The 25,104-nt window shown below is 35.0% G+C and overlaps 1 protein-coding gene across 6 annotated transcripts in view; it reads right to left on the minus strand.

The window, feature by feature from the left end:
- The window catches only part of MEF2C (myocyte enhancer factor 2C), a 138,278-nt gene that overhangs the window by 78,555 nt on the left and 34,619 nt on the right, over positions 1–25,104 (minus strand). For 5 of the 6 annotated variants that reach the window (XM_037801818.1, XM_037801817.1, XM_037801815.1 and 2 more), the window contains exon 2: positions 10,884–11,076. In XM_037801818.1, coding sequence (XP_037657746.1) covers positions 10,884–10,937 — 54 coding nt within the window. In that variant the 5' untranslated portion in view covers positions 10,938–11,076. Of the gene's footprint in view, positions 1–10,883; positions 11,080–25,104 lie in introns of all 6 variants that reach the window. The other variant, XM_037801814.1, reaches the window with a different exon arrangement.

Genomic DNA, 25,104 nt, shown 5'->3' on the forward strand with positions numbered 1-25,104 from the left:
TAGAATTGGAAAGCATTGTTGAAAATCATGAGGAGGCTCAAAATAGGGGAAAGTCTAGTGATGAGAAGTGTCTAAAAGTGGACCGGGTCTCACAAAGCAGCGAGCAGCTCATTCCTGGACACGTCTGAGTAGTGCTGCATGTGGAGGTAGGTGTAAAAGGTGTTCCTGAGTGAAGTAGGAAGCTGGACTAGAGACCTTTAAAAGATTCATTCCAGTTTTTAGATGTTCAGATTCTTCACTCAGGTGGCTATGACTTTCAGATAAAGGGGAAGATGAGAGTGAATGATAATATGATTCAAAACGACATCAGTTTCTGCAATTTCACTCTATAAAATCTGTCATAAGTTTTGGTTACTCAATGCCAGCAATATGCTATCAAAATCACCTTTAATTTCCATATCCCAAGAAATAAAGTGGGGTCACTCTCTTTTTGTAATTAGAAGTGATGCAGAAGATGGTAAAGAATTGGAGTAGACAATGTTAAATGATTTGCAGTGATGAAAATACACAAAAAATATTTGCCCGGAATGATAAAATAGAAAATTCATGTTACCAACATATTTTTCAAAAAGCAGTACATATGCATCTTTACTGGGGCAGCATGGTGTAGAAGCAAAAACTTGGGAACTGAAAATTAAATCTAGGCTCTGCCATTTATTAACTATGTGCCCTTGGGTAAACTGCTTAATTTACCTGAACCCCAGTTTCTTTACCTGCAAAATAGAGGTAATAATTGGAAACATATTGAGTTGTTATGAGAATTAAACTAAGGGTCGTAATACAAGGGCCAGTGACTTGTTGACTGTGAAGCACTATACAAGGTAGGAAGTATCTTTTCTCTGATGCTTTAGGCTCAGTCACTTCATGTGACATACTGTAAAGGCTGGTCTCAAAACAGGGCCTGTCAACTTGTGTTACCATTATCTCCTTGTGTACAGATTAGAGGATCTCTTTACTCCAGACTCCAAGTTTTCTCTGAAAGCCCATACCATCTCTTGTACATCTTCATAACCTGAAGTCCAAGAATAATACTTGGCTAAATGTTTCTTGAATGAATGGCTGGATAGATGGATAGTGAAATTAGGCACTTTTGGGGATCCAAAATGAATAGCTGAAAATAAATTTCTTTGTATGCTTAGACTCTGTGACTAGGAAGTTTGCCACTGAGAGAGGAAAATTCCACAGTTGGTTTCTGTCATTTTAATTTATAGTAAGAACTTACATTTGGTAAAATTGAGAAGGAGCAAAATTGGACTGGGCCAATTTTTTGAGTGTGGGTTTGTTGGTGAAATAAGAACATATATTTCTTATAATTCCATTTTTAGGTAAGAATGTTGACTTTATTTGGTGACTTTTTTCTAAGAAGTTCAGACTTTAAGTTAGCCTGCTACATTTGACAGTATCTCTTTGAAGCTATTCTTTGGCACAGTTTATCACCCCCATTTCTCAGATGAATGAATACTGCAAAGACATGAACTGCCTTATCCAGAGTCACAAAACTAGTCCCTGGCTGAAAAAGAAATAGAAAACATCTTCACACAAAATTCATCATTTTATTAGTCAGTGCTGCCTCCCTTTTTTTAGATAATGATGCATTTTACAGGCTGAAATTCAACACAACATGTATGTAGTCAACTGTCTATTGAGCAGTGCACAGGTATTGTAGTTTGTAATGTTACACTAAGAATCATCAGAAATTCTGATGAGTACAGAGTAGTGCATAACATATTAACTAATGTAAGGATAGCTTTCTAGGTCAAAGAAACAAAATGATGCTATATACGAATTGGTTTCTAGGTTCCAACAATAAATGAAAGCTACTTTCCTGTGGACCATGTAGCAAACTCTGCCTTCAGATGTTCAAACCATTCCCACTGAAGTTGGCAAGAAGCACATGTGTGCATGGGTGGGCACACATTAGTTCTGTATTTATGGATATGTGTTTACATTTCGCATGCAAAATGTATTTTGGTTAGTAGCAAATACAGGTCTGCTTATATGATACAGCTTATAGAATTAAAAAGGTGGTCCTATGATTTACACATAGGCAATGTAATAAGTTCCAAGAACTGAGGACAAGTCCTGTATCATTTCCTAAGGGGTAGGGAAATAAGTTTGACTACTGTGGAACTAAAAGGGCATTTCATAATGAGTGTCCACTCCACACACGACCCGCCTCCATTCACCCGCCTCTCTCAGCCCCATTCATAGTCATCCCAGAAGAACTTTCCTGCCATATTAATCATCGGAGTCCTAGTATTTTATTTTATTTATTTATTTAAATAAAATAAAGGAACCTTTGGAAACACTATCCACCCCCAGGTATAAGACTAATTTAGGCCTAGCTCCAAAAGGCTTCAAATGCAAAAAGGGAATTATCTCCCCATCACTAAGGGAAGCAAAAATAATTCTATCTGTGGATCCCAAATACTTCTTTCCACCATTCAGAATAATCCTAATCTTAATTGAAGCTTAGTTTGCTAGAAGAGTGGTAATTTTTTTTAATCATTTTGTTAACTCATAAAGTAATAACTGTTTCTTTGTTTTAGAATATGTTTGGGACTAGGATGTTCAGCTAATTCTATTTTCAAAATTTTGAGATTTTATCACTTTTTTTTTCTCCAAATGGAGTCATGATTCACATAACCCTCATGCTAGGAATTCCCTCCTTGTTCTCATTCCTCACCTGGATAATCTCTCAGTTTCCTCCCAGTTTAAGGAAACCAAATGACTAAGTGAAGAGACGGACAGTTAGTAAATACAAATGCAGTCTATAATCCTTGAGCTGCTAGGTCTTACTATGTGTTTAAAGGGCTAGGGATGGAGTCAAGGGTCTGCAGCGACAATCTCTAATTGAACAAGAAGATGAAATGCCCTATTAAATGCTCTTTTTTCTTCCCCTGGCTTGTCCCTGACAGTAAGTAATGGTACAACTGTTTCTAAGCATTCCTCTTCAATTTTATTTTGTTTAATTCAGTATGTCATTAAAAGGCTTGCAAGCTTCAGGCTTGATGATTACTTTTGGTGGAGGAAGCAATGCCACTGCAGGCTGGTGTTCTAGACAAGCGCTCCTTTATACAATGACAGGGCCTGCCATCACAAATGAAAGGCTCTTTAAAGAGCAGTGAGGGGCTCTTTTAAGCAGACTGCTACCATGTGCTTGTAACCCTCCAGCATAACTTGCAAGGATGAGACAGCAGTGTGTTCTGCTGCAAAGAGGACTATTGTCCTCGTTAGCCTCAAGCAAACTGAGCCATGTTTCACTGAAATGTACTAGTATTTCCAAAGAGCAGGGTTTCAAAGCAGTAGTTCCTAAAATTCTGAACATGATAAAAGGATTAAAATAGGGGACTTAGAGTTTGGAATTTAAAACTTTATCAACCCCTCACCCTATACACCAATATCCTAATCCCCAAAATAAAACTTTAAATATGGTACACTGCACACTATTTTGAGGGAAAATAATCCACAGTGGGTTAGATTACAATTAAATAAATTTATATAAATTAATAAATGGGAGTGTTTATTAACAAGCTTTCAGAGGCTGGGTTTTAAAATTTGTGACAGCTGATTTCTGATACAGTTGTCCACAGGAGAAAAGGGAAGAAAGATAAGCTAAAATTATTAAATTTATTAGGATTTAAAAGATTTTATTTGACCCATTTTTAAGTCCAGAAATTTTCTGAATTTTAGAAAGAGAAGACCATAACACAATATAGTTTTAATTTTTCATATATCCTGCACAGGTCTGCTCTCTTTGTGAAAGGGCTGATTTACATTCTAATTCCATCAGTAGATAAGTCATAAAATAAATATCTCTGTTCCTCCATACCTCATATACATAAAATATATAATTTAAACCTCATAAGAATAAAATAATCCGGACTAATATTTTTGGGGCAAAAACATGTTTACTAGTTCAACAAAGCCCAAATGTACCTAAGGTAAAGGTCAAAGAATACTTCATTCCCTGCTGAGCAAATGCTCAGGAAGCACATTTGTCTACGTTTCCTGTCATAACAGGAAGAGTATAACTTCTTCCTTTCCACAATGGCTTCAGTTTTACCTCCTAACTCCAATATTTTCTCCCTCAGGGCCTTCCAAATCAATCCTTGCAAGACAGAAGGCAGGAGGCTGTCTCCACTGTAGTTTCCAAACAGTTACATTTGTTGAAATGTTATTTAAATGTTAGTGATTAAGCTAAACTGTTCCAATTTAAAATTAAAAGTCAAATCCAAACTTTTAGATAGGTTCTCTTATTTCTACTAATGGTCTAACATAATTAAGAAGAAATACAAATATAGAATGCATATTATGGAATTTTATTTATTTCAATTTAACTATTTACTTTTGCACCACAGCCATTATTCTTGGAAAAAATATTCCCTATTTGTCTTCAATAATGTAAAGTTAAAAAAGAAATACTTTTGCCATAATGAATTTTGAAGAAAAGGAACTCATTTTAAATGAATAAATTATAATGTTAAAAGAAGTCCAGAATGAAAAGGACATGGCTTTTGACAATCAGCAACATGTTCTTTAATCTACAGTCTGGAAGAAACCTCATGGTTTATGCGGTCTATTTATAATGCTAGTACTTCTAATATTGGTTTCTCAGTAATACAATGTCACACATAAGCTGTGTATTTGCAAAGCAAACAATGGTGTGTGCATGCATTCACACAGGTGAAGGGGGAATTCAATGTCAAGTTTCTACCTAAAATGATTGAAATACAATAAACTAAAGCATCAGAGTTTTTTTTAAATTACCATTTGAAATAGAAATTTCATGAGATACCCAAGTTAGGACTCTGACGGCAAAATCTCTTGAAGCCCTCTAGTTCAAGGAAAAGCTTAATGCTTAAGTAGATGAAAGAGTGATAGACTCCCAGAGGCGATAGTTCTTCTTTCCCCCATGAAAATGTTCGCATCTCTTGCATTTCCTACCAAAGAAAGCTAATGAATGAGTTTGATGGAAGTGGGGGCAATATCTCTCCGGCAGTAAAGGAATGGCTCTGGCTGACTTAAATATAAACATTACACACCGCCTGGGATGTAGAGTAAGTGCGTGGCACACCATCGCTGTGATTCGGCTACGTGGCAGGGAGACCATTTGCGAATTGTTTTCAAATTGCTAGGAATGGAATAAAAATGAATGGTCTGATGCCATAGCCGTTAAAATACACATCTGAGCAGTCTGGCTACTGCTTTCTTTGATTTATAAGCTCACAAAAGTACAACTTATGCCATTTTTTCCTTCTAGTTTTCTTTCTCAATCTCTTCAATCACCAGCAATTCCAACTCCTTGGATAAAAAACTTCCCCTTGGTGATTTTAAGATTAATGTAAGAATGATTTAACTTATATGCATGGGGAAACTTTAAGTACATATCTGTGGTATGCATCAATATATCCTATAATTCAATTGCAAGATATTATTGATATATTACTAATTACTAATATATTATTGCAGTACACCTGATTTTATTTACACAAAATGAGTTTAATAAAAATTTTAAGATGAATTTAGGAGGCAGTCAGATGTTAAGATATGATACTGAAAAAAAAAGGAATAATCATCTTTATGGGGTATCTATAAACTTACTTATTGATTAACATGGATACCTCTCCTATAGAATTTTAAAAATGGAATTTCCTAATTAATAATATTTACTTGTTTGACATACACACAAGCAACTGATCAGTTTGGAAGATCTCTGTGTGAAGATGACAAAGGATATGCATTTTGACAGTGGGACCAGATGACGCTGTTCTCTGACTATTCATGGTTCAGAATTCATCAAAAAGTTATTTTTCTTGAAGCAATTCATTTTTATCCCTAAATTATCCAGTTCCTCACATTTAAAAGTGTATGTACTTTGATTTCAACAAATTTTGCAACAGGTTATTCAGATATAACTGCCCAATTTAGAACTGTAAGTAAGCTTTTTATTTACTGGTATTCTACATATCACCTTGAGGAAAATTCCGTTGTAATTTTAGCTAAAATTCTAGGAAGAATGTAAAACGGTGGCTAAGAGTTTTCAGAAAGGAAGGAATAAAACGTTTTCTTTTTAAAGAGAGTCTCCGAGGGAATCAATACATCTTTTTTTATTGTTCAGTTTAGTTCAGAAAACACTAGTTTAAAGATATGAGTATGCAGAAACTGTCAGAGGCTACATCAACACTCAGTAGAATTTTCCAGTTTTGTTGTTCCTAACCCATTTTAAATTATCTTGTAAACTCTTTTAAAGAAACTGAGATAGGGATGTAATAGAAAAGGAAAAGTTAGAAAATTGAACAGTTATGAACTGATTTCTTTTTAGTCATAAGGGGATTCTCCTATTCTATTAACAGAAGAATGTTGCTAATTGTGTTCACTTGGTGCTCCAGTTATTGCACTGAAAATTGCGTGAAATTTTGTATACTGGCAAAAACTATTAGTATGCCAGATATGATGAAAGAAAGGAACATATGGCATTTAAAAATCTTTATTTCCTGGCTATTTTAGGGCCTAATTATGTAATTCAGCAAATTTCCCCCTTATAGTTATTTAAGTATTTAATGTCTTTATTCGACAAGTCACACAAATCAATTTTTGGTTTACCTTTCCTTTCCCTTTTCAAAATAGGAAAGCTGAGAAATTTAAATACAAACATATAAGTCAACTGGTTTATGTTAAGCATACCTATTTTTTCTATATTGTTCTTATTTATACAACATACGTAACAGATTTTATATTCTGTTTACAAAAAGTCATAGAAGGATGAAAGTATTTTAAAAATCTGTCTCTTTCAGGAGCATAATGAAAAAAAAATGGTACCATATGAAGGAGGATAAGAATATGGTTGCCTAATTCATGATGGTACCTAAAGGGTACAAACAAAAAATAAGATGGAGAGAATGCTCAGTTGTAGCATTAGAATCTGCTGGAGACCACTGCGATAAAATAGTGATAAATAATTCAAAATAATTTGGTCAGTAACATAAGTTTGAGAATGAGTCCCGCAAAAATTGGATTTAGAAAATGACTTCTCCCTACTTTGTTAGGAGCTTCTCTCTGCCAATGTCCTGTGTGATCTTTCCTTTCTGTCCACAGCCATCCTCTGCCAAAAGTCAGCTCTCCTTCTGGTATGGTTCTCTAGGTACTTGTTAGCTTCTGAAGGGTCCTTTGTGCTCCTGCACTACTCTATTCCACTCCTCCATCCATCTCCCTGATACCCATTTAAGGTAAAATCCTCTTGAAATGAAGGTTCAGGGAGTTGTTTTGATGGAAATCACATTAACTATAAATAGTTAATGGCTCAAAGAGCATGATTCTCAATAGGAATAGCTAATAAAATAAACTTATTGAGCACTTATTATGTGCTAGGCACTTCACACTTAGTACCTCATTTAATGCTCTAAATGACCTAATGAAGAAGGTACAATTTCTTAATCCTCACTCTACTGATGAGGGAACCGAGCCTCAGTGGGGTTAATTAATTGCTGGAGGTTATATAGCTAGTAAGTAGGAGAACTGGGCTGAGCACCAGGTTTGTAGAACTCTAAAAACCATGCTTTTGGCCCTTATATTATACAGGATGCAGCATGACATCATTAAGAAAAGCATGGGTTTCTTCATCAGAGAGACTTGGACTCAAATCTTGGCCACTTCCTAGTATTAACTGTATGATTTGGGGCAAGTTTCTTAGAATTTAAGAGGGCCTTTAGAGCTTCGCATGCTATGGGTTCTGTCCAGTCTCTAATCTCTTCTCTCATCTCTCAAAAGTCACACTCGAAGCTCAAGTCTCACTGGCCTGCCTTCATCTCCTCAGCTAAGCTCTTTCCCACTTTAAGGAGGTTTGTAAATACTGTTCCCCTGGAATGCTGTTACCTGCCAAACTCTCACTCATCTTTCAGCTCTCAGTTTAAACAGCATTTCCTGCATCCCCAAGCTAAATAAGGTAGTTGCAGGTATTCTTTCATAGCGTGCTCATACTCATTTGTAGAACACGTGAATAGAGCTTTGTTATACATCTGCATATTTCATGTCTGTTTCGCCCCACTAGACCAGCTACAGGCCAAATCCAGCCTACCTCCTGTTTTTGTCAGTAAAGTTTTATTGGAACACCGCCACAATCATTTGCTGACATCTTGCACTTGGCTGCTTTTGTGTTACCATGGCAGAGTTCAGTAGTTGAGACAGAGACTATATGGCTTACAAGGCTGAAAATTTTCCTATCTCACCTCTTACAGAAAAAGTTTGATGACCCCTGGGGGCAGCTATAAACTGGATGAAATTCTTGTTCACCACTGAATACTTAATGTTAGGCACATTGTGGTCCACTAATATTAGTTGATTTAACAAATAAATGAATCATTCAGCTGCAAAATGAGATTAATACGGATTAAATATGTAAGACCTTCCTGGCACACAACGGGTGCATGCTCAATAAATGGTAATTACTTTTATAATCACATTTTATGTATTTCTTATTCTGGTAAAAACACACTTGTGTGTAGTCAATGGCAAAGCAGTGCTTTACTACTTTTAAGAAAAGAGAACAGTGAACCATCGTATGAAGCTCTGCTGGAAGCTCTACACTGGGGGCAGCTACAGAAAGCGCAATGCAGGTAACATTTTTCTTTTCAACCTCTGAACACATAGTTTAAAGGAAGCCCAGCTTAGGGTGCCTCCACAACTAGCATGACATGCTGGTGCAAATTTGTTGATTTAGATGATAAGAAATGACCTACATCTTTTAGGCTTCCTCCCAAATAGCTTTTATGACCACTCTCTCATAGAAGGTAAGAGGCATGCATGACAAACATTTATATATATGATGGATGTTTAACATTTTCAATAGCCTTCTAAAGCAATCAATGAAACGTGTTAAATCATGGCATCTTTCTGTTTGTAATAATTTCATTTAAGAGTATTAAATTAAAGGGCCAACTGTACTTAGATAAAGAATGGAGAAAAGAACAATTTGATCCTAAATTTTACAGAATAAAATCAAGGAATATATTTCCAGGATTACAAAAATTACAAGTCAAACTAAACTGAAGTTAAACATTTTTTCTTCTCCTGAAGTTACTGTTACTTCTAACGTGGGTGACAGTAACAGCAATTGTAGATGCACCTGCATTTCAATCAGGAAAGATGTTCAATTATTAGCTCCAAAGTATGGTGTTAAAATTCTTGTATCCCTGTGTGAGTTTTACGTTCCTTTATAAAGTACAATGAAAGCTCATGAATTCAACCCACAAAATTTTTCTTCTCTCTTTATAAGTGAAAAGATACAATGAATCTCATGAACTTAAAAATTACCTGGCAGTATTAATGAAATGCTAAGTGCTAATTCATATAATTTTGGATGCATCCAAAACAGATTCTAGTACAAATAATGAGGTCTAAATGATCAATGACACCTGATATTCAGTATTTCAGCCTTAATTCCATTATCAAGCCATAAACCAATTAAAACACTGTGGTTTTATATTCACAAAATGACTGCTATTTGGCTTGACCTGTATCATTAAGCACTGTGTAGGGAAAACATGGAAAGAATACATGATAAATCTTAGCATTATTCACCTTTTAGCTCAATGATCAGTTAAAAACAGTTCATCATGCATACCTTAAAATACGTAATAATTTAAAGGAATGCAATCTTAAAAAACAAGGAATAAAAAGCTTCTTTACTTCTTAATGGCTTATGGGCTTTGATGGCATAAATAATTTCTATTTGTCATAATTTACACATATAGCTCTATTTGTCATAATTTACACATATAGCAACATTAATTAAAAAAAAAACACGCACACACTAGTTAGTTCTATTCTCACTTGCAGGTCCAAGAAGATAAAAAAGGACAGCAGGGAAGAAGGAGTATCTTTACTTGGGGGGAATTACAGCCTGCTGGGGCGATCCTATGTCTGTCCTCTTTAGCTTTCCCCAGCATCCATGGGCAACAGGAAACAGTTTTCTCTTTCATGGCCAGGGAATGTCTATTCTACAGGTTTCAGTGTCATTTGTAATGAAACAGCAGCACTGCAATTTCTCTCAAAGACTACTATTTGATATTTAACATTAGGATGTGTGCAAACCACCTCATTATCTGTACATCACCTAAGTCCACTTGACTCAAGTCCAAATCAAAATAAGCGTTAAATCACAGGCATTTGTGATATACAAGTCTTTACTGGAGAATAGAGTATTTCTATGTGTCAAGTCTTCTGGACAAATAAATTGCATCACAAAACATTAACACTGAGGCACTAGGAAAAAGCATCATCTGCTTCCATATTTATAATTTCAGGGTTTGAAGAAAATGGTATGAATTAGCTAATAGTTTTTGCCTATATGTTTTAAGTTCCTAATATTCTGGGTGCATTTTTTATTGTCGTTGATGTCATCAGCACAATGTTAAAATGCTGGGATATGTTCCAAAGTCCCTTTTACTGTGTATAGAATGAGAGCCATTTTTATACAGGATATTTTGTCTATCTTATAAATCTTTAAATGGATGACCACGAAAGGTCTAGTTCCCACGAATACAAGAATATCTTTGTTTGATGATGCATGCAATGTATCAATGTTATGCTTATTAACTCTTAATTATTAAGCTATTCATGTTACACCAGTATAGATCCCATTTAAAATTCATGTTGAAGTAAAAAGTGAATAATCACAAATGTGTAAACTGTATTTCTAACAGACAAGGTGATTTTCTTCCCTTTACTTAAACTGTCCACATTTAATTCACTAAAACTTCTCTTAATTCCAGCAAAGAGCTACTTATAAGTCAGAAATGTTTTCAGTACCTTTAACTTATTGGGGAAAATGTAATAAATAGTCCATGTAAAGAATGATAAAAAGAAAAGTTTTCTCTACTCACCTGTCTGTTACGTTCATCCATAATCCTCGTAATCTGAATCTTTTTTCTCCCCATAGTCCCCGTTTTTCTTCTCTCTCTCGTCCCTGAAATTATGTATTTTTTCCTTCCTTTTCTTTCTCTTTCCTGTTTCCTCCAAACAAATTTCCTTCTTCAGCACTTGCACAGCTCAGTTCTCAAATTCCTGCATTCGGTCCTGCTAAACAAAAAAGAAAAATTAAATACCAACATAAGAACAAACCAGTTTCATAACCACCATCAAAGTCTAGTTTTATAAAGGAAATAAACTATAAGGAAGTAAACCAATAAAATATTTATTAAAAGTACATGGTATATCAGATGCAGGAGCATATCATATAGGAACAGATTGCTATTATTATTAAAATAAGTCATTTAACAAGTCACTGAAATGAAAACTATGTTTTAAAGCCCAACACTTAAAATGTATCTTTTGCAAACTGTTTCTTAATATTTTTAAATGATATTAGGTGACTATTTTCAACCTTCGGTTATGAAAAATTACCTAAATCAGAGAGTTAATGAACCTTTATGTACCTGTGTATGCTAAGTAGGGCAGCTAATTCATTTCTGAAGGGAAAACAATCTTGTGTTTTGACAGCAGAGGTGATAACGTCCCTCGTTATGCAAATCGGATGGACTACTATGAAAGTGCTATTTGATATATGGAAATGTCAACTAATTTAAATCTAAATCCTTTAATCTTATTTTTTAAAATCACTGTTATGAGAACATTATAAAAATAATGAGATATTTAAACTTACAGAACAAGCATCTATCAGCAGCAAGATCTTTTTCTTTGAAAGCCCTTAAGTTATATTTTGATAAAAGAATTGAAGAAGATAATCATTGATAGAAAAGAAATGGTACAAAAATAAGGGTACTATTCCATTTATAACCATGCTTTTTATAATAATCCATCAGTCCTCTAAATTTACGTATTTTAAAAAAGTATCATATATCTTTGGGGAGTAATACAAAATTATAGGAGCTTGCTCTGTTACACTGGAGATCTTTAGGTCGTGAATTGAAATTAAAGAAATATTATCCATAACATACGATAAACCCAAGGAACGCAAAACACTGTATTTATTTTAAATAATAAATTTATTTAAAAAATTGAATCTGAAAATGTTTTAACACAGTGAAAGTGAACTGCTATGAAATGTTGAAATTAATAAGAAAGCATTCCAGAATGGCTTCTTCATTTGCAAGCAACAGCTTCAATTTATTCTTCCCATTTTATGTCAATGAATGCAACTACTTGCTCAGAATTTTCCTGTTTATTTTAGTTGGTGCCCGACTAGCGACCTGATAAATTCCCACACATATCATGTAACGTTAAGCCAATGTCCTGGCTATTTAATAGGTTATTTGGCTCCAATTCAAAGTTATTGGAACAGGAAAGCTGTTGCACACTTAGTCTGATCATCAGCTGTCTTTAGATTTCTTTAATTTAATATCTAAATTCTTTATCTCCTTGAGTAATTTTTTTTAATTTAAGTTTTCTGTGATTATCTAACTGCAAAAGCTATTATGATAAAATTAGTTCTGGTGGATTAAGCATTGGTTAAATACTAAGACTATGCATTCTCTTTTGCCAAATGCCTTTCTATTAATCTGGGTTCAGTTCTGCTTCTGAAAATATATATATTGGGGATCATCAAGACCACACAGTACTCACCAAAAACTATTACTCCAGCAGTATTTTTAAATACTGGAAGTAGTTCAAAAGTTTTAAAGCGATATAACTAACACACATTTGATAAACACACAAAAAATTAGCTATAAATGTTTTATAGTTATTAACATGATCTATTAAAGTCATATTAAAATATGAAAAATCCACAAAGCACAACTGCATCATATATTCCCTGCGGCCAAACACTCTCCATCTATTTTTAGAAATGGCCTTAAATATCACTCAACTGGATGACTCTCTTGTGTCTCCTATAATCTTACCTCAGAAGCAAGCTGCATATTAGAATGGTATTTCCCATGCATGTACAAGCCCCCAAAGAGACAAACTGGCTTTCTCTATCACAGAAAAGCCAATCCATGAATCCACAGCAAAAGCATATGGGCCAATTTCCTTTCCTTTCATTTGGCTGAGGCTGGTGGCACCATCTGCTTACAGGACTCTGCCTATCTAAATGCTTATTCACTTAAGGGTGGAAGGTCAGGGTGAGCAGATCAGAGTGTGGTGACAAGGCAGGGAAGATGAGAACTTCTACTCAACCTAATCTCAAAATATACATAACCACACAAGTACAGAAACCTCCCTGGGAGAAAAATCTCCTCAGAAAGTCAGAGAGGTCCTGATGAACCAAACTTAGAAGAGTTCCTCCGTATCGCCACTGTATTTCACAATTTTGAAACATGAGGCACTTTTTAAAAAGAGAGGAGGCAAGGATTTTTTTTTTTTTTTGAATTCTTAAAACATCATGGGAAATATTTTGCCAGCAAAAAATATACATATAAGCCAAATAGTTGATAAAAATACCATTGAATATTATTTTTCTTTTTGAAATATTCAAGGAAATACAGAGAAGCAAGTTTAAATCTCAGTAAAATTAAACTTTTTTTTTGTTTTCTGCAAAAACAGGTATATCTTAAAGTGTTGTCTTTTGAATATGCAGACGTTTCTAAAACGCAAAACTTGATATTATTAAGTACTCTTGTAGAATAATATGCGTTGATGATGCAATTGAGGTAACTGTTTTCATGAAGTAAAATGTGTCATGAAACGTGGTGTAAAATATTTGATTATGGGTCACCACATTTCAAGGCTGTCAGTAAAAATTCAAAGAATTAGGAAGGTCATCAATAGCCCACCAGCTATCTTCCTAACACAGCTATTTCTCTAACCTGGTTTTTAGGCAAAAACTTCACTGTAAGGTCTGTTTCAAGTTTTAAGTAGCAGGAGGCCTAAGAGAGATGTAGAAAGAGATTATATAACTTTAGTAATTTGTAAAACTGTTCTGTATGTATATGAAAAAAGACTGTAACAGCTAAACTATATGTAGTAGAATTTCATGCTGAGAACTTTCATTACATACAATCAACCATAAGCTTAAAATAATTCCAGCAGTCTTGCCGCTGCTTCTTTCCACATGAAAGATGCATTCTTGGAAAATGACAGAGTCACATATAAACAATCAGTAATTTAAAAACAAAAAAGAAAAAAACTGCTCTACCATAGTTACACTCTATACAGTTACAAGCTTCTTGTTTTTTTCTACCAACCTAAATATAAGAAAAATAAAATCAGGCTGCTTACTAAAAAGGGGAACTTCATTATGGCGCGCTTCTGTTCACTTTGAATTTGTCATTAGCAGACAGATGAAGGCAAAGTGGTTTACTCTGAAACCCAAGCATAACGAAGAATTTCTTCTGGACAGATGCTAAAGATCATTCTCCCACCAGGGCTCTCTCATTTACAAACAAGTTCCCTTGAGTGACACGTACCTCCCCCCTCTACTCTCCCTTCCCCCCTTTACCTCCCTCCCTCTCTAATTCTTTCTTCCTCCCTCCCTCCCTCTTACAAATCCCTCCCAGTAACACAGAAGAATCTTGACAGAATGGCAGGAAACACGCACAGACTGGTCAGGGAAGGATATGATGTCAGCAACCACGAACAATAAAAGGTGTAAAGGTGCTTCCTTCCCTAAACTGTTCCAGAAGTGTAAAATGGGAACCAAAACTCTCCACTTCCTTCTCTGAGCAGAACCGTCTGAGTGTGCTGTGCTGAGACGCCCCAAACAGAGAGAGGCCCTTAGAGAGGTTCAGATAAGGGACAGTGAGGAAAATCCAGACCTGGGGACACAATTCTTAATTTCTATTTTTAAAATGCCTGAGAAAAATCCGTTTCAGTTCTAGGTCTATGAACCTGCAGTATGACTGCTTTAAGAAATAAAAATAAGAAAACAAAAATAGGTTCCACTTTGATGCGGTAAATGATGTATCACAATAAGTATTTAAAATATATCATGCCTTACAAGAAAAAATCATCTTACATAGCTTATGCAGCCATATAATGTTAATTTCCCTTTTGAGGCAAATGTAGAATTCTCTGCATGCCAGGAGCCAAAATGGATAAATTATTATTTTGGGGAAAAACTCGAATCACAAAAACTATCAAAAAAAATCAAAATTTGTTGATAATTACATTGATTACTTCCCCACCACCACAGTTAAAAAAAATACACACACACACACACACACCCACACTGGGGGAGAGGAAGAAAGACTGCAATATTATTGGAGGTTTCAAAGTTCTTTAAAAAATTCAGATTAAGAACCAAAGTACGAACACAAACTTTCAGTATATACTCAAACTATTTATTTTAATCTCATCACTATTAGGTTCTTTCTAACATGGAAATGGCAGTCTACCATAAGGTTTCTGTAGGAAGAAAACCACATATCAAGTGAATCTGAGTCATCTTCAGATTTCAATCATCTTCCCACAACACTTTGATTTAGAAATTAAACATAACCTTCAGTTAAGTGTTTTGATCTTAGAATGAGACTGCCATGCCACATTAAAAGATGTGGGAAGAAATTAATTCTCTGCTAAACTTATCTTCGCAAAGCATGTATTTCGCTACAATAAGCACAGTGAGCACAGTGTAGTAACTTAAATAAAAACAGTCCATGAATGCTGATAAAACATTCAAATATGTGATGTCAATGTGCAAAGAAAGAATTCTGTTTTTCTTTTTCTCATTTAGCAAAGAACTTTTTTATTGACTCACGTTTTCGCTAACACTAGCATCTTCATATAATGTTTTGTAAAATGTAAAAACTTAAGACTGAAAACCGAAGCAAAGACCATACCATGCAACAAGAAGTAATACTGTACAAATAAATGCAAGCTGGATGCTTACTAAGGGACAAAAATAATCATAAGCCCAGTTGCTGTGAGCCTATTATTACTAATTTAAACACTTAAATGATTCACTATCATTTAAGTGGGAAATTTTGCTCATTATGGTACATTAAGATGCATTTAATTTTCTACTTGATGATTTGTTTGAAAAACGTAAGAAATGTACAACTATATTTTGGTTAAAAGGAACAGGTAGAACTTTTACTTTTTTCCCCCTTAATAGCTATTTTGAACTTCAAAAGAAGTAACTAAACTATTATTCTTATTAGTGCTTGACTACACGATGTCTTATCCACTGGGGAATATTTCCTAGATCATTAAACTCATTCCATTTCTCTCTAAGCTTACCATCTATCATAAAGAATGTCACATCACCCTAGCTATCAGTGCAAACTGAGTACGTTTTAAAGTAACACAAGCCAAGACTCATCCTGCAAGGGTAATAAAAATTTGTCCATTCTTTCACACTGGACAAATAACCATCACGGCAAACATGAAATTATTTTCCCAATGTATTTCAATTAGTGTCAGTAAAGTTAATTTTTGAGTCACCAGGTCTCAGGAAAGCCATGTCACACATGCAAACAGCAGATAATGTTGGCCATCTTTCAGTGCTTCACACCTGCATGCCCCATCCTACCACAAGGCCTTTGCACACATAAATTCCTTTTGCCTGGAGTGCTCCTTGTGCCTTTCTGTGCCTCCTCAGCTTTTTCTCTTTCTTTCTGGATCTGAAGCAGTTTCACCTTTTTAGGAAACACTCCATGGCCTCCTGACCACATCAAATCCCCCCTATCACAGCACCACATCTTTCTCCTTTGCGGCACTTGCCACAGTTGAAACTGCACGTTTGCCTGTCTTCCTTCGTATCTGTGGATCCCCTAAGGACAGAGGCCACGTCCATTTAGTTTCACCTTTGTATTCCCAACAACAACCGCAGGGCCAGGCACATCGTTGGAGCTTCATAACCATTAGTTGATCAACTTAATTAAGATTTTTAATCTTTCAGATGAAGTATTTTCTTCATTTGGTATTTTTAATGACTACTGTTAAGAACAGTTTTCGTATTTTTGTTTTTTTATACAGAAGCAGACTGACAACCTAACTTAATTCTTTGCCATCTTTATATAGCATCTCACATGTGGAACAATAATAATTTATACTGAGAAGTAGAAGCTGAGCCAGTTTTAGAATCAGGGAGCTCAGGGTTTGAATTCTCACTTGATACTCAGACTCTGGGTGGCTACAGACTTATTGTTTAATCGCTTGGAAACTTCTTTTGTTGCCCTACTAAAGTTGGGAAAATTCTTCTTCATTTGCCAGGATTGTTAGGATAATTAACTGCAGTACTAATTGTGAAGTGCTGGGAATATAGTATTACTGAGAACATGGCCTACGACAGGTATGATTGCTTTGGTTTTGAGGCATACACTAAAAGCCATATGGTAAGACTATGAATTGAATCACAGTCCTTCGTTATACCATGAAGATCTCACTTTGCAAAGTTAATGATGAGCAACTTCTAACAGATAATGCTTCATTTTTTATCTTTTAAAAATAATTGCTATATGAAGAAAAAATTTACAGTGGTATAAAAATTAAGAAATTTCTCTTAGTATCAGTCATGGAAGAGCTTCAGGCAGCAAAAGTAGAAATAACTAGGGAAATGTATCAATTTTCCCAATGACCACAGCTGCCTAAAACTCTACATTAATGCTTCTAGCCCTACTTTAATGTCTTTCCCCAAGGACAAAAAGAGATGAAATGTATGTCAGAAATATAATAAGGCTAAAAAGGAACTCGTTTTGAAAACCCCTGCAATTAATTTAATAGGTGGGCCTAACCTGCCATTATCACTGACATAACTCATTTTATTTACACAGTTCCAGAATTCAGGAGTCACATACCTTTAAACAACTGTATTGTATTATAAACCATTTAATAAACACAAGGGAAGCACAGATTCCCTAATGTCACAGTTATCCATGGTATATTTTGTCTTGGACATTTTTTTCACACTGCAGCTAAAACAGCATTCTCCATTCCTCACACCAAAATAAACTCCAAATGGTCTAAATATGTCAAAAGCCTTGTGCTATTTAACCACATGATTTTTAGTCTTTCCACATCAAATTAAGTAATTAATTCAGGGTTCTAGCATGTCTATTTTTTTCCCAATTTTTCACAACAGTGCAGTCACCACATTTCCTTTCAAAGGCCACTTAGCAATACGGCAGGACTTATCACAAAGGTAAATGTTGCACTGTCTTCATCACAAAGCAAGAGCTACTATTTAGCATCCCAGATTGTGTTCTGTTCCCCAGCTGTAACCTCTCAATAAGCACATGCAGCTGGATTTTTTGTTGCTGTTATTGAACAAAGCAAGTTAAGCACTATACAACATCAACATCACTGAAATATGAAATTGTCAGCCTTCAAAGTAAGCTAAGCTCCAAGTGAAAGATGTTGCTATTATATATTTTCATCTTATTCTAACAAAATTTGAATTCCCAGGCATCTCATGATCCTGTTATTTTCTTAATCCTTGAAATATCATGTTTTATTGTTAAAATGGAAACGCTCTACAATTTTTTTCCAAAACTCTGTATGTGTTGGATATATTTTTCAGTCATATGGAGTGATGCCTTCTTGTATGTGTGTTTAAGTGCATGTGCAGGGAGAATATTTTCCTGCAAAATGGCAGCAAATGAGGAAAAAAGAAACACATTTTAATCTTTCCTAATGTATTGATGAAAAAATAAGAGAAAATTTGAAGACTCTTGAGTAGTTCTAAGTATTATTATCAATAAATGAACATAATATTATTAAGATTGTGATACCAATGGTTAAAAGGACATTCTAAGTAAAGGTTTTGTTTTAGTCCGTATTCAAATAATATGGGAAATGATGGACAATTATGTCTTTGAAGATAACTTGCTTCTGTTGCTCTTTACTTTCCCAATTTTTTAAGATTTAAAGGTGACCATGAAATGGGAAGAAATACTGCTGTCCTCCTACCAATGTTTTCATTGTATATTAAAAGGGTAAAATGCTTGATAAATCATCTGCTATTTACACTGAATGCCATTTATTTTTGTCTTTAAACTTCAGAAATTCAGAAAGTTTACATAAAAACACTACATGCTGATAAATATAACTTCAAAATATCAAAATAATATCTCACAAAATACAGATATGTGATATTACCATTACATGTGGCTCAACATGGAAGCCAGGGGTTCATCAATTTTCCTATTTCTTGTCATCTCTTTTATAGCATCCTAATCAACCTAATTAAGGCTTTGTTCATCTGAAACCTCTGCTGACAATTTGTTTTAACACTATCCCACCATGGTCTTCTTATAAGGAGAATTAAATCTGATCTTCTGACAGCAATCATTAAATGATCCCAACTTGCCCCAATTAAGCAACATGGCTCATGGGCTTCCATACAGTTAAGTGCCAAGTTATCTGTTCCAGTTACACATCGTTCTTTACCTTGGTTTATTTTCTTAAAACCAATTAACTATGTGCCTTATCAAGTGGAAGCAAATTTCCTTGTGTACACTAACTCAAGATGCAGTGCATCAATTGACTTTGCAGTCACACTTAAGTGTCACCCAGGACTTCTGAAGCTACTCTCTCTAGCTTCCATGGTATTAATGTAAAATAAAATATTTACATTTATTTACTCATGTTCAACTCTACCCACATGTACCTTCTCAAAATAATATACATGTTTAAACAGTTCTGGCTAACATAAATCAATAATAACATTTTATTTAGCTTGTTTAGAATGATTCTTTCAAATGCAGGGCTCTATATGCATTTAAAAGTTAGGCTTAATATTCCTTTTTAAACATCTGAAATTATCTCTTTATCTTCCTCTAAAACAAGTAATACCAAAGTAAGAATTCCGAAGTTAACCTTTCTTACCCTTAATTTCTGCTCTAATTTTTTCACATATGCTCAATTGTAAGTTCCGTAATGATGTTCCCAGGCCTTTCTACTAGTGCAGGTAGCCTCAGGATTTAGAGCTCATTGATTGTGTGCTACTCCAGGGAAATGACTGATTAAAAACAGCCTCATGAAGAAGAGTAGTTCCTATTCACATCTGGCTCCTCTTATTCTAAACTCTAATACCTATACGGAAATTTGACCCCTGGTTTTGGCTTTGGAGAGCCACAGTTTACACGGAGTCCTTTGCTTTAGATGTCAAAGCAGAAAAACAGTTACATTAATCCCAATATAACTGCTGTTTGAACCAGTTTCTGAAGGCCTTAATCAATTACATTGACTGCCTTCCTGCGAATACAAACAAATGCACCATATTTTAATTTTTATTCCAATTATAGCTATCACTGATCATCTGTTGGTATCTGATGCAAACTGTCACAGTTCTCAGAGCAGATGCATTAGAACATATCTGTTCGTCCTAATCATACATTAAAAACTGACATTAGGATAGAGAACTAGAATAGATACTACACATCGTACAGGTCATTAGCCTTGACTTGATGGAACACATACTTATTTTTTTACTTGATCAACAGATGTAACTACAACAGAATTAACACACTCATATATTTGGGAACACCTAGAAGAAAAGTATGTGCATTTTCTTTATGAAAGCTAAATATATACTTGAATATCTACTCAAAATATCTGTTCCCCCCCTCAAAAGAAGAAATTTCAAAAATATTTGCCACAAAATGCTAATGATTTAGAAAATGCTTACCAACCTCACAAGTGACTGACTTAAAAAAAAGAAAAGTAATAAATGTACTACAGTTTTAGTAAAGCAAAACAGACACAGGGGTGTTATATCATAAAATATTTTTCACTGTATTATGGTGATCTCCAATACGATTTGATGTTAATTTTAGAGCATGCTTCTGCTAAAAAGGGCAAACCCTGCAACGGATTTAGTACAAAGAAGCTGAAAATATCCTGTGGAAAAAAAAAAAATCTGTAGTGAAATCAGCCAGCCCAAATCCTGCCATTACTCAGCACTGCGGTGACGTGCGGATGTTTGTAGTGGTTCGAGGAGCCAGCAGGGGTGGAAACGCTACGTACTCGACTCCAACATGATTGCAATTGAACCTCATCAAAGTAAGAGCTCATAATTTGTCACAGAAAACAGCCAATTAACATATGTTAGAAAAAGGCTTCATAAAGATAATATATGATTAAAGACCCAGTGCAGCTGCTGAAAATCAAAACTATGCATTTAAAAGAGAAATCTCAGCCGGAGCTTCTGTATGGTTAAACTGATAATGGCTACTATGATTTTTTTTTTTTTAGTAGAAAAATATAATTACAGTGTTGCTTATAAGTTTGGGGTTATGGCAAGGGAGAAATGGGTGTTTACTATGCCTTACTTAGTTCTATAAATAGTTGGAGCCCTTGCCAAAACTCTATAGTTACTTTGTTACAGTGCTATTTTAAAACACAGACCTTCATTGTGAGCGAAATGGCCTTCAGGATGCACTTTGTAGTTATAACATTCCTCTCAAAACTATATCCTCCCTTTATCTGTGCAGAGCTCCAGTACAAGAGGACTTTATATGACTGGCTCTCCCCCTGTAAAACACGGTTGGACTGTGCGACACATGGTTTTAATACTTCAGAACTTCTGTCGAGGGTGGCAGGCAGGAAGGGTGAGCGTTAAAGGTCAGGAATGAGATGAAGGTGCATGTGGGCAGCCACAGATCCTCTAACAGTATGCAACCCCGGCTACCTGCCACAGGATTCCAAGCAGATGAACTACACAGAGCGTATGTGGTACAGTCTGATCATAGATTTCAAACCAAACTAGCTTGGACCACGTGGGCATTCAAATCCTGCCTAAATGGCCATCATGAGATATCATGAGCCAAGATCAGGATACTTTATATCATAGAAGTCAGTGAGAAAGTTTGGTTTTTCGACAGTCACAGAGAACGTACAGTGCATAAATCACGAAGCTCAGTGCCAGGGGCAACACTGTGAATAAAAAACAAAGGTGGTCCTGGTCTTAGTGAAGCCTCTGTTCCTTCAAAAAAGGGCAAAGAGACAAAAAACAAGGACACCAATGCAATGATCTTGGATAGAGAAGTGCTTTTAAAAAAATTCCATAGAAGGAGCCTGTGGATGACTAAGCAGGCACAGGCAAGGGAGGGAGGGGTACTGGGTGGACAGTGCGACCAGAGAAGGGTTCTTTAAGACAGACATCTGAGGAAAGACCTAAACCAAGGAGGGAGCTTGGAAAGCTTCTTGGAGGATGAGTCCTCCAGTTCTCTGCCTCTCACGGGTGGTATGAACTTGGCCACATCCTAGTTTACCAAACCTTAGCTTCCTCATCTGTAAAATGGGCGTAATAACATATATATTTGATAATGAGGTTGTGAGGCTCAAATGAAAAACAGAACTACCCTCATTTGTAAAAATTCAGTTGGTGACAATTCAATTTCACAAATTTACTGTGTAAACCTGTTTTTTTCACTTCAACATTTCATAATTTTCTAAATATTATAAGTTCTTCAAAGCACTGAGAATATAGTATAATGCAAAAGGTTTTAAGTGATATCATTTGAATCCAAAGGTGTGATTTCCCTTGAAATATGGATAGTTCATTAAAGCAATGCCCACTGATTGAAGTAGTTCTTATGGATATAATTTCATTTTGCAATGCTAAATAGGATAGCACTATGCACAATCTGATAAATAAAATGCAAAATTTCTGCAAATGTAAAATATAGAATTATATAAATACACTTTTTTATTTTTAGAAATAATCATACATTGTTAACTCATGTAACTTAGTCATTGGGTTAGATTGATTTATTTCCTTTCTCAAAGGGCCCAAGTCCCAAGCAATCAGCACAGTTTTGATTAAGACCTCAGCAATATTTGAAAACCCCAGTGTCTCAGTGTATCAGAAATATTCACATATATTTGGACATCCCCATCTAATGAGCATAAGCTATGTAGCCTCAAGTCAAACAATTAATTTCCAACTTAGAATGAATAGACAAATTGAATTGTCTTGTATTTTTTTTTAAACCAATGCATTTTCAAGAGGAAAAATACAAATTTTAAGGATTATGATTTTTAATAAATAAGAAACTAGAGTAAAAGGCAATGGACTAACACCTTAATTTAAAAAGTTGTGAAAAAGAAATGTCCAGTGAAAAGCTATAGTATTTTTTAAGGGAAGGGGGTCAAAATTTCCTGTGCAATGAAAGCTTATTTAAGGAATAAAGAATATACATTTTCAATTCCCCCCTCCCCTGCCATTTTTGGGGGATGTTAAAAATTTGATCCTTTATCCTAAACCATTTTTTATTTATTTTCTATTTAGTGAACGTAATTTATCAGGGTAAAGTAGGGTAAGTTATACAATTTATCATGAAGCATAAATGAACACTAATCTATTTTCATTTATAATTGATCAAACACCCTAAAAAAGAATCATAAATTTGAAAAGTTTTTCTTTTAGTCAAACTGTCTCTTTTCCTTTCCAAAATGAATCATGGCATAGATCTTTATTATAATAAGAAGTACCATAGTGTTTTGTTTTATTCTCAATGCCAGCAAATATTCTGCATTGCATTCTCACCACCTCTCTATCTAGCAAAATGACCTTTGGAGCCCTCCAAAACCCAGTAATAACTGCATATACATCAGGCATGTAAATTAAAGTTTCTTCTCTCTATTTGTAGCATTCCCACTCCGTTTTTTCTTTTCATCACCTTTCTTTATCTCTTTTTCCACATGGTTAGAACTGAGGGGATATGGAAAGTGAAACTGTCAAAAGAGCTAGGAATAGAGGTGTTCTCAGACAAGCAAAATGTTTCCTCCCGATGACTCAGGCAGAGCAAGTGCACTGCAGAGGGACGCAGCTGTGGGCCAGAGCTAAGATGAGACGGTTCCTAGGCCAAAGGCCTGGCAGGAGGCTCCTTATCTCAGCATGTCTTCACATTCTGTCCCAGGCTATTGTCAAGGATAGCCCAAGACATCCTTGGCAGATAATACTAAATGGAAAGTATTACAGGACTTCCCCAGTGAAGAAGACCATGCTACTATAAAACTGAAATCACTAAAATGGGAAATATTTTAGCCAGATTCTCTAAAATCTAAAAGAAAACACCCAGGGGTGGAGGCACGTTCATGACTCTCCATATAGATTGCAAAGTGTCTGAAGCTGACATTCCCCAAAGTTGATTCCAAAGATCACTGGTTCCTAAGGATGCTAAGAAGCTGTTCTTTGAAAAAAAAAAAAAAAAGGAAGAAGGTCAGGAAATCAAATAAATTTGGAAAACAGGTTTATTTGCTTTTCATATTTTTCAATATGCTGGATGCCAGAATCTGGAGTATTTCCCAATTTTTCTTAAGTATCTTTTGGGAAATGCTTCTTCCCTTTGACTTTTGAATACATTGCACTGCTGAAACGTCCCAAACCAACACTTAGCTCAGTGCCTGGCACAAGGAAAACCTAACTGTATTGCTGAATAAATGAATGAATGAAATAAACAGGGGAAACCTATCCTTTTAGCTTTACAAAGAAGTACAAACATGATATCAAGTGCAAAAAAAAAAAAAAAAAGCTGTTCATTTAAAGTAAAATACTTAATAAAATATTCAGCAATTAATGTGGTTTTTTCCCAAAACTCAAAGCATTAAGAAGCAGAAGACAGTGGAAAGTATGCTCTATTTGGAGTCAGACTCTTGGGTGAGTTCTGTGATTCACTAGGTGAGTGTCTTTGGGTCAACCAAATCCTTTAAGCCTCATTTTCCTTACAAATACAGAGGGATGTGGATTCGATTTCTAAGACTCATTTTAAGTTCCTAAATGGTAAAAATTCAATAAAGTGCAAACCAAAACCATGTCAGAAATATACTCTCAGAAGAGTATAGTACAAGGCAAACAACTGGCTAAACAATGGTGTTTGCTTGAATAATGATTGTTTTCCCATATATATATATATTTTTTTTTTTTTTTGTATTGAACAGTTTATTTGCCTCAGCCTCAAGCAATATAAGCAGTTAAGACCAAAGGTGCATGATGCATTTTGAGTGACTAGTCATAGTCAGAAGTTTAATAAATAAATAACAGCTAAGAATTATAAAATACTTCCTAAAGCACCAAAAGCTTTACATATATTAACTCTAGTCCTCACAGCAGGCTATGAGGAAATCACTATTATAATTCCCATTTTATAGAAGATAAGGCTGTAGTACAGAGAGGTTAAGTGACTTGCTTAAGGTCACACAGCTAGCATTAGAGCTACAATTTGAACCCATATCAAGTCCAGTCCCCGACTCAGTTGTCTT

The sequence above is a fragment of the Choloepus didactylus genome, chromosome 13 (genome assembly GCF_015220235.1).
Source record: "Choloepus didactylus isolate mChoDid1 chromosome 13, mChoDid1.pri, whole genome shotgun sequence".
In the NCBI taxonomy this organism is placed as follows: domain Eukaryota; kingdom Metazoa; phylum Chordata; class Mammalia; order Pilosa; family Megalonychidae; genus Choloepus; species Choloepus didactylus.